The sequence below is a fragment of the Glycine soja genome, chromosome 2 (assembly GCF_004193775.1).
Source record: "Glycine soja cultivar W05 chromosome 2, ASM419377v2, whole genome shotgun sequence".
In the NCBI taxonomy this organism is placed as follows: Eukaryota; Viridiplantae; Streptophyta; class Magnoliopsida; order Fabales; family Fabaceae; genus Glycine; species Glycine soja.
This window is the reverse complement of record NC_041003.1, coordinates 12,139,629-12,151,170: the sequence shown is the minus strand read 5'-3', so window position 1 is coordinate 12,151,170 and position 11,542 is coordinate 12,139,629. Positions and strand designations below refer to the sequence as shown.

Below are 11,542 nucleotides of genomic sequence, written 5' to 3'. Positions count from 1 at the left end.
GAATGTAGAATAAGCATAAATAAATAAATAATAAAATTATCCCATACAGGATTAATAAAATTAATAACCTGTAGTATAGTATGCTTTACCAGTTACCAGAATTGGCTGCAAATAAAATTATTGCTTTCACAGTAAATCAACTAATTTAGGTCACTTATAACCCGAGTTTATAACAACTCACGGTAGAATGAAGAAAATTACTTTTATAGTGAATTAAATTAATTTTTAAAAAAATAGCTTTCAAGATAATAAAAAAAACACTTTATTTTACCATCCAAAAGAAATCAATTCTTTTAGACTCACTTCTACAATATCATTCTTAAATATTAAGTATTTTTTGTTAATCTCAATCCTTGTCAAGTTATTCTTTCAAGGTCAATACTTCTAAATAATTTTATCAGAGAATCAAACCAATATCGAACCAAACAAACTAGCAGGAAGCTGGGTTGATTTTGGAAAACAAAACCATATAGATGTCTTTCTAACCTCAAAATATAACAGTTATTAAACAATCCTTCAAAGTAATTCAGAGTGCAGATAGTACTACAATAACATGAAATGCCATTGCAGCAAGAGTGCTATGGGGTTTTCAGAAAACAACATATATGCAGGAACCAAGGCTTTAAAAAATAATCTACTGACTGCAATTTCAGTCACAACATCAAGGTTTTTAAGTACTGGTGTCGCAATTGTAGCTGCATCAATCACATATTTATCCGCAATTTCTCACAATATCAAGAAACAAAACGAGACGAACTCCCGATTGCAATTTAAAACATTGGCAGACACCAAATTAAGTGGAGAAAAGACAAGGCACATGCCATTTGACTATATACACAAATTTCATTTCACAATTTTATCCTACAAAGAAGAAGAAGGGGAAAAGAAGAAATGAAATCATGAAATCAAAATACAAACAACTAATCGGCTCACCACTTAGCTGATGCCAAGTATATTTACAGCAGGTTTTCCTACGACGTTTCCAACCAAAGCACTCATCCAAATCTCATAAACCAGAACACTATCTTAGCAACCCTTCATTCATTCCCTGAAACCTACAAAGCCTTATTCTTCTTCATTCTATAGTCCTCTCCTATCATACCAGCATATCGCTCAACTTCAAAACTGGCAGGAAGTACCAAGCCTCTGTCTCTGCCTCTGACCTAAGGTTATGGATTTCCTCTTGGCAAATGCCGGATACAGCAGCTCTTGAAACTTCTCCAGAAACAATGGCCATTCATCCTCGGTCATTTCTGTCACATCCACAAAGCTTATGCTTGGAGGAAGCTGCTCATTGGCACTCTTGTGACCAGATGATGTATTTGCAAAATGACCATTCTCCACCTTTCCTCCTGAATATTTCTGCTGATTCTGGTTTTTCCCATCTAACATGGTATTTTTCAGTGACACAGAAAGTTCTGAAACACTTGGGATTTTTTCTTCAGCAGCAGAAGTAACAAACCCCTGAGGAGATTCTCCCTCAGCTTCCTCCTCTTCCTCCTCAATGCATTCATCCAATTTGGAAAGCGGGTTACGAGACTGCCCATTCCCAAGTGCAGGCAGAAAAGTTGCTCTGGTTAAAGGGTCATCTATTGCCATCTTTGGCGTAAAATCTGATCCAAATTCATCATAATAATCTATATCAAACAGAAACTCATCATCTCTCATCTCAGACCTGGGAGACAGTTCCTCCCTGTCTCTTTCCACCACTATCTTCCTTGCCTCCAAACAAACAACCTCAAGTTCACTGGGCTCCTCCTCACCCCTGCGGAACTCCCTAGTCATCATCTCTCCAATTTCAGCAAGGCAAAGGCCATAAGCCGCAGCCTCCTTGAGGAAAATAGTGCACAGCACCAAGACTCTGAGACATGCCTCTCGGATCATCGGCAGTTCCCTTCTCAGCATCTCACAATCATGATAAGGGTCAAGATCTTCAATATAGGCAAGCTCATCCTCCGAGAATGGAATGGAAGCCTGTGGCCAATGAATCCACTCAAAATATGGATCCTCCAAAGTTTCAGGCAGGCAGAGCCCGTGATCAATGGGAATCAACTCCACCTGACCAAAACTCCCGATGCCATCAAGTTTCCTAACCAACAAGTTCCCAGCATGCCTATCCGTGTTAAGAATCCTAATGTCCAAAATCCCTATACGATGCACAGAAGCAACAGGGAAGCTCGATGTCCCATGATCACTGGCATCAAAATCATGAGGGATAAACTGCTGGAAAGACGCAATCTTGCTAAACAGCCTTTTCCTCCATAAATTGTTCCCATTGACACCATCATTCACATTGAACACCGAGTGGGTAATCTTCACCAACGCAGTAGGAGGCACATTAGCAAAATGATCATAATCAAGAAGATAAGCAGCAACCTCTCTAAATCCGGTCTCCCCGACCCGAACAGATCGCTTCAGCCCAGGCTGCCCAAGCGCCTTGCCAACAAAACCTTTCGGGTTATTCGGGGCAAAAGGCTCCTCATCGGTTGGCTTCACAATTGCAACACTATCCCCCTTACTGTTTCTGAAATAGTAAGCACCTCCAAGCCCACTATGCACCGGAATCGGTTCAATCCCCATCTTAATCGCCTTCATAATGTCCTTGATCATGTGCTTGATCCCATCAAGCCGATTCGACTGTCCCAATATCTCAATAGGCCCACTTTTATCAATGTCCCTCCCCTTTGGCGATAGACATGGGGTGGAGGAACTCCTAGGCATATGAGTATTCTTCCCCCTAGTGAGCAAAAGGGGGGTATCGTTCCGAACAGCACTAAGGTCATTCTTGAAGACCATATCCCCAAAAGTGAGATAACTCTCATCAACCGGAACATTGAGGGCAAGCTGCAGCCTCCTCTTAACAGTGTGCACATTGTCACCACGATCCAAATCCATACCCAACACACACCCTTTCTCCGTCTGCACGAACACGCGCCTCCGACCCGCGGGTTGCTTCCCGTGGTACTCTCTCCCAAGTGGACTGCTCCTTATCACTGCCACAGCCATCTGAGTCTGCACAGGGCTGTCGAGTTTCCGAGACATCAACAGTACAACAACCACGGCACACGACAACGGCGGAAGAAAGATTCCTCTTCTTCCCTCCTAGGTAGTTGTCAACTACACTGAAAGCTCTGTACCAATGTCCCACACCCTCAACGATCATTAATTTCTCACAACAACCACACCATCATCACTTCAAGTGTTTCGACATAAGATAAATCTGCATATATATATAATATATATATTAAGTCTAAAATTACAATTCATAAACATGAAATATACGAAAAAACACGACTAGATTCAATCTTTATTGAAACTTAATAATAACTATAATTAATAATTATAAAAAAAAAAATTAAAACTGTTAAGGGAACAATGAATTAGGATTTTGAGAGAAAAGATAGAACATACCCCTAATTTAAGGGAATGAAATTAAACCGCGTGGTTTCAGCTGAAGCCAATGCGAGATCTGAACTAGAAACGAAGCGAGAGACAGAGAGAGAGAGAGAGCAAAACCCTGCGAACGGTGATTCGGAAGGGGAAGAAGAGGAAAGAGTCCGAGGAAGGAACCGTACGATGAGGCAACTCGTCCGAGTTGACTCGGAGGGATTTTTCTTCTTCGCAAGAACACAAAGAAGAGAGGCTTGTTGAACTTGAACCCTCTCTCTTTCGCTTTCTATAATCTCTCTTCTTTCTTTTTTATAAATTTTAATTTTTTTTATCTTGTGCTTTGTATTTCTCGCTCACGCTCACGCTCGAAGCGTTCCTTCTTGCTTTAACCCGGTGCGGGGAGTGCGGTTAGGGAACTAACCATGGTTAGAACCTGACCACTCTCGGGGAGAAGAAGGGTCTAGAAACGGGGTTCGGGGCCGTTGGATAGTGGCCGTGCGATTGACGACACGTGGTGGGGGAGGGTGACGTGGAGGATGAGTCACCGTCCAGGAAGGAGAGTTAGCGAAATGGGGGGAGTGGGTTCGCCAATGTTGTGCGGTGTTTTTGAGTCGTCCGTTCTGCCCACGCCCACGCCCACGCGTTTTTCACACGTGTGATTGGTCAATGCCGAAACTAACCTTCACCAAAAATACTACTAGTTGTAGATGAGTGATGGTACATGGATAAGCATATATTTTGGGAGTGTTTGAATTTGTTGTTTTTTTTTTTGTTTTTTTTTTACTTGAAAATAAAAAATGGTGATGAAAATGTATTTGGTTGGATTTCTGTTTTTATTTTCTATGAAAATATTTTTTCAAACGAACCAAAAATAAAAATAATAAAATATTATTTTTAGTATTTTCAGTTAAAACCAGAAATCTCATTTTGAGTAAAATGAAAATATGATGACAAAAAAATATAATTTAAGCAAATTTAAAAATATATTTTCTTTCAAAAAGACACTTTTATTCTTGCAAGTAGAAAATAAAAAGTCAAACCAAACGTATTTTCAAAATTCTAATCTTTTAAAAATAAAAATATTTTTCAAAAAATAAAAATGCAAACCAAACTCACCCTTAATTTTTTCGCTCTATAACTTGTTTTCACATCATTTACACTTACCATATTTATAACAAATAAATGTTTAATTCATTAAAATTAATAAAGGGATTACATTAATTAACCTCTAAAAAAAATAATTTTAATTGATATCATTAATTTTAATTTTATTCTAAAACTATCTATAGCATTAAAAGGTTTAAGTGATAGTTATAATAAAAGATCATTTTTGCAACTAATGAGTGTATGTCATTAACAAATCTTATAATTAATATAAAAAAATCTATTTATTTCATCAAAAAAAATTAATTTAACAACTAATACACTTAAAAAGTAATTTTATGTTTCTTATAATTAAGACAAAAAGTATTATTTTTTATTTCTTTTTTCTTGGATACTAAGAATACTATTTTTTATTTCTTAATACAAAGGGCTTGATGTAGTATTATAAATGTCAATCAAGATTAAACTTAATAAAATGGACTAGTTAATGCTCATGGGTAAGTGAATAAGGTCATTCATATCTTTGTAAGGGTGTCTTGATTCTCTGTTAGTCCACAATTATTTGATTATCTCTCTCATTGTATTGATATCTGACTAATTAATGATATGATATAAGCGTTTTGCAGTACCAGAAATAAAAGGGGTTAGTTATTTATAAAAAGTTAATATTTATACATTGTAAAATAATTTTGTATGTTATTCAATTATATATTATTATTTCAAAAGTCAACAATAGACGATTGTATAAATTTTTTTATAATGTAAATACATAATTTTTTCTACGTTTATAATGTGGTAAATCAAGGTCTTAATTGCTGCTAAAAAAATATGTTCATTTAGCATTTAATTGTGTTTCATCTAAAATTGTCTCCAAAAATATATATTTGTTGAGTTTATGATTTATAACAATTAATTTAAACTCTGATATAAAATTATTTTAAACTTAATATAAATATAAATAAATGATAAATTAAAATAAATATAAAATTAAGTTATAATATTTGAATTTTAAAACTTATATATCATTGAGTAGTATAGAGATTTTTTTTTTTGTAAAAATATATCATTGACAATTAAAAATATTACAAACTATCCGTGAGGAGTATAAAATTAATTTTTAATATATTTTTTTAAAATAATTTTTAATATAAAATTAATATTTTGAAATTGAATAGCATTTAATTATTAAATTAATGAATTTTGAATAGACGATAGTATAATTAAGTTAACTTGTAAATATTTTAGAGAAAAAGGTTATATAATAAGTTTTATAAATCATCTAATTATAATCTATTATATATGATAAGTATGATGATTTTTAAAATAATTATTTTAAAATAATTTAAATATAATTTATAGTTAGATAAACATATAAAATTCTTTTAAAATAACTGGTTTGCATAGACATTAAACTTAATATTTTAAGATAAAAGTTTAAGGATTTAAAGAAAATGATAATTGATGAGGACTAAATTTATTGAATTTTGAAATTGGAAAAAAAAATTAAATCAAACAGTTGAAAAAATAAAATCACACAACCCAAACAAAAAGAAAAACTATAAATACCGTTGAGTCAAACGAAAATACTTTGACCAAAAAGTAAAATTAAATAGCCCTTTTGCTTTGGGTCCTACTGTAAGATCATGGGTTTCTATATTTGTACCGTTCGAATTGAATGTAAGAAACTATGAATTGTCATCTAGATCCTGTACTTTTTATTTTGAGAAAGGTTAAGAACTTTTTTTCTATTTTCTGATTTTATCATTTAATCAATGTTATAATTTACAAAGCTTAAGAACATATTATTTGACATGTTTGAATATATTTTTTATTGATTAAAATTTATTTAAAATAATAAAATTGTATAGATTTCAGATCTTTTTTTATTTTTTTATTTTTTTATTTTATATAAATTTTAATTAATTAAATTTTTTTCAAAAAGATAAATATTAATAATACATTCTTCTTGAAATTTATTAAAAATTATAAATTTTGGTGAGTTTCATCTCTTATTTACTAACTTTTTTTTATAATTTGATAATTTTTAATAAATTTTAATTCTATAAGAGAAAATATATCTAAAGAAATGAATTTAAAAATGTATTACTAACCCTCTTCTTAAAAAATTATTAAAAAAATGTTAAAGAATATATTTTTAAACATTTTCTCTCTTATTTTCTTAAATGTACTATCACATTTTTTTTAAGTACACTATCTTTTATTGAACATGTTGAAAACAATAAAATTTTGTGAGTATTATTTTATATTTATTAATTCTCTCTTCCAATATTTTGTTTTTACCAATACCTATCACATTACAAATTGTCAGGGTATTTGGTAATACTATTAATTTTGGTAAAGAGAATTTGATCGTACGAACCAAATGGACGAACACAGCCACGAGATCGGACGGTTGATCTAGACGACATCGCTTTCAATCTAACTGCTAATGCGATCTGCAGCAGATGAGAATTGCTTCTCAGCATTGACTCACCCCTGAATTGGCATGCACAAACTTTATCTTAAATGGAAGAAACATGATGTGATGATAAAATCAAACCCAATAAATCTTGTTAAAGACGTTATTTAAAAAATATTTACTATAAAAATTGAGAAATATAAAAAATTATAAATAATATAATTTTATGTATTTTAACAAAATAATAATAATTTTTTAACCAATATTTTAAAGATACTGATTAACATTTTTAATCAACAATTGTCTTGAAATATGAATTAATTTAATTTTATTTATTTAATAATGTCCAAAAGAGAATAAATACATACAATAAATAAATCTAACTTTGGCCCCACTTGGGTTGCTTTATTTAATTTTGGGTAAGCGGTTATGTTCCCCCATTGATGAGAATTTGCCTCCATCTTTATTAATTCCATGAAGTGTGTTAAAATACATTCTTGTAAGACATTTTTAACATATTTTTATTAGTTAAAATTATAAAAAAATATTAAATTTTATTAAAAATGAGACTTATAATTTTTTAGTTTTGATATATTTCTATTAATAACAAAGAATATATACAAGAGAGAGTGTTAAAAAAATTAATTGTTAACATTTCTCTTACAAACAAAGCTATACCATCCAAAAAGATAATAAAACAATGCTATAATGTAAAAAAAACATAAAAAAGTAGTGCTCTGATCTAAGTAATTTAATATTAACTCATTTTTTTATTTATAAAATTTAATTACTTAATTTATTAACTTTAAGAAAAATAATTAATTTAATTAATAATAATAAATTTATCTTAAATTTATATTTTTTTAAATATACTATGATCATTAATATTTTTCTCTTTTCGAAATATTTATTAATATAATATCTCTTTTATTTAATTATGAGTATATGCCGCATTTTGAAGTGGTGCGGGAATCAATATTATGAACTGTGGGCTGATTCAAGCCATGTGTGCTGAGACAAGGTATAAGTAGAAGACAAGAGTGGGCACTGGATTTCTGCCAAAGTTTTGCATATTGTGCATTTTCTTTTATTCATATAAATTAAATACAATATTAAAAAAATTATAATCACTCATCCTATTCAATCAATTTAGCTACTTGCATATTAAAATACCATTATAAGCCTAGCTATTAGGTATTTTTATATGAGAGAATGAATTAACTACTTTTATGTACTCCACTTTGGATTGTGCTCTATTTGCACATGGGTTTTGGTACCCCTTTATCACATATCTATATCTATATATCTATATATATAAATATATATTTTTGCATATTAAAAAAAGTATGAGAAAATGAAAGTAAGAGGGGAAGTAATAAGGAAAAGGAAGCAACATTAAATTAGAGGTTGATTTTTATTATAAAAAAATTGCAAACTAGGTTTTAAATATCAAATCTGGACATATTTGTTTATGTAACCATACATGGATAAATAATAGAAATTTTCCTTTTATGAATATGTTTTATCCGTCTCAATGTCGATGGCGTTATAATAAGTATAAGAAAATTTTTATTTTCAATATGAAAAATACAGTTTAAAATATACTATAATGTAAATAATTGTTAAACTATATGATAAGTTTGCTAGTTTTTATAACAATTATTTAAAAAGTCATATATGAGATGATTAATTTTTTGTTAATTGACAGTAAATTCAACTCTTAAAAATATAAAATAACACATTCATTAAAAAAATGGACCAGTTCATTAATTAAAGAATTAACAACTTAAGTTATACAAATAAAATATATAAACCCGTGTAATATGGAATCTAAAATTACATTTCATTAAATACTATAATGTTATGTATTTCAATAAAATATATGACTTACTGGAGAAAAGTGTAAATTCTAAGTTTAAAAGTTATACAGCCTTTGTGACCTTGGATGCACACAATGCGTATGATTTTACAATAACTATTTTCTCTTTTTTCTTGGAAATAAAAAATTAGAGTATTCTTTTTACTTATAAATTGGAAGGTGAAAGGGGAAAAACATAAAAATTAGTTAAAACAAAATGCTGCTTTGCGCTTTTATGGATCCTTGAAGTGTCTTTATCCTTTTCAACTCATGCAACTTGTCATCAAGGGTCCCATCATAAGTTACATTTCTTAAAGTTAAAAAAAAGGGGGAAAAGAAGTCTCATAAGCCGATTTGTTAGAAGTAGCATTGAAAATCATTCTAGATTAAATTAAAAGGAATAATTTGTATCTCGGATTAATTCAGGGTTTATTTTATTATTTTTTATTATTAGATGGAAATTTTTACACAAAATGTTTTCAAACTTTTTTAAAGTAGAGACTATATTAATCATTAATTATTTTATCACCACATATACATTACATATTATAATATCTCTTATTATTAATTTCTTGATGATTCATATATTATCACACTTTACAGAGTGATCTTTCATTTAATATTTTTTTTATCAGAATCCCCACTGCATATTAATTAATTATTTATGTCGTGTATAGAATTAATCTTTAAAATTTTGGTATAGTTTAATTATTGTTGGTAGAAACAAATTCAAAGAGTGGACAAGGAAGGAGTTGAAAATAAACAAATTTTCCAATATATAATTATATTATATAATAAATCTATATATATGTATATATTTAATATAAGAAATAGTGTTTATACATTATTTTGAGTAAACGTGGGGCCATGGTCTACTCTTATTATCTTAGGATTCATCTTTTTTTTTCTTACTTGACACTATTTTTAGTGTGATTATTTTAAAATACAATAAAATTATCAAATATAGTTATTTATAATTAGATGATAATGTAAGAAATATGTATATTGTCAATGCATTCTAATTAAATTGTTAGTTAAATAACTGAAAATTTAATTAAAATAAAAGATAGTTTACCCCTAAAAATTCTTAGCTTGTTAAAGTGTTTGATAAAATTTATTATTCCAAAATTGATAAATATAAAACAATATAAAAAATACTGACATGATTTTTAATTTTTTAAATATTTTTTTATCTTCTAGATTAAAAATTATTTTTACGATTATATTTTAAAGTTTTTTGGTTACTTTTTTATTTTAACATATTTTTTTATTGAAAAATAAAAATATAATAGCTAAGATAAACAGTATAATATTTAAATAAAATATATAGAATTTTATTAAAGTGTTAAAGATAAAAAAAAATAATAAATTACAAGCTCAAGCATTACATAAGTAACTTTTGAAAAAATATTCTAAGTTAATGAAAAAAATGTTTACCAAATATCTTAATTTTAGTTAAACAAATTTATGAGTTAGTCAAATAAATTATAATTTAAGTAAAAGCATAAGTTTTACCAAAAAACTGAAAGCATAAGTTATTTTGAAAATAATAATATGTACTGTGCAATATTTATATTCATATATATATATATATATATATATATATATATACATATATATTTAAAATTTGTTAGATTCACTTCTATTTTGTTTCTTTTAAATATATAATTTTTGAGTGACTATCTATAATAAAAATCTCTGAATCAATATGATATAGAGGGTGTTTTTAATTTAGTCGGGTTTTTTTATTTGTGGCGTGTGTGTTATTATATGAGAAAATTAAAATCAAAACTGTATGGAATACTATATCTTTTATATGTGAGCAATAATTCATATATATATATATATATATGAATATATTTAAAATTTGTTAGATTCACTTCTATTTTGTTTCTTTTAAATATATAATTTTTGTGTGACTATCTATAATAAAAATCTCTAAATCAATATGATATAGATGGTGCTTTTAATTTAGTCGTTTTTTTTTTATTTGTGGCATGTGTGTTATTATATGAGAAAATTAAAATCAAAACTGTGTGGAATATTATATCTTTTATATGTGAGCAATAATTCATATATATCGTGTTTACGAAGACGTCATGTATGTACGTACGTTTGTAACTGTTTGTACGCATGCAAATATACACATTTTCATAATATTCAGTAGTCACTGTTTCATATTACATGTAAGAATCATTGAATGAATGAAAATATCAAAACAATCATAGACCAAACCAATTTCATGAAAACCACATCTTAACTGGATGAGGTAATTAATCTACATCCAAACCAACAATATAATAACTTTTTTTATCACTGTTTTGTGCAAACCCTATTATGAAGGAAGAATGTGTAGCTATGGATAGCACTGTTTGGGGATTCATTGATTCAAGTATTGCATCACCAACAAGCATGCATGGTTGCATATGAAAAAGCACAACACATGGAGGGACCGAAATGGTTATTAAATATTGATGAAAATGGGCATGACCATGATTTTGTTGTTAATGATCACCCTTGTTAGGTACGTGCATTTGTCAGTACTTTTGATACACAACAGAAGCGAGTGAATGTATATCCATTGCCACATATTTTGGGCATGCCGATTTGGCTTAGTTAGTGCCATATCACTGTCTATGAGTAATTCTTATCCATTAAAATTACATAAAAGTGTTGCCTAGAATTATTAGTTTCACAGTTTTCTTATACGCACACAACAAGTTGTGGTACAAGCAGTACAAAGCGTGCTCTATATGTAGGCAAAAAGTTTA

The 11,542-nt window shown here is 29.0% G+C and overlaps 1 protein-coding gene across 1 annotated transcript; it reads right to left on the bottom strand.

Moving 5' to 3' along the window:
- Positions 1 to 734: 734 nt before the first annotated feature.
- Positions 735 to 3,748, bottom strand: LOC114387944 (phosphatidylinositol 4-kinase gamma 5-like). Its single transcript, XM_028348238.1, has 2 exons — positions 3,412 to 3,748; positions 735 to 3,220 (listed from the first exon to the last, which is right to left on the bottom strand). Exon 2 carries the CDS (start codon positions 3,040 to 3,042, stop codon positions 1,120 to 1,122), a length of 1,923 nt encoding a protein of 640 aa, XP_028204039.1. The 5' UTR covers positions 3,043 to 3,220; positions 3,412 to 3,748; the 3' UTR covers positions 735 to 1,119.
- Between the last annotated feature and the right edge of the window lie 7,794 nt (positions 3,749 to 11,542).

What these genes read in the sequence shown, in the direction of transcription:
- LOC114387944 (XM_028348238.1), bottom strand. Translation starts at nt 3,042, where the DNA reads ATGTCTCGGAAACTCGACAGCCCTGTGCAGACTCAGATGGCTGTGGCA.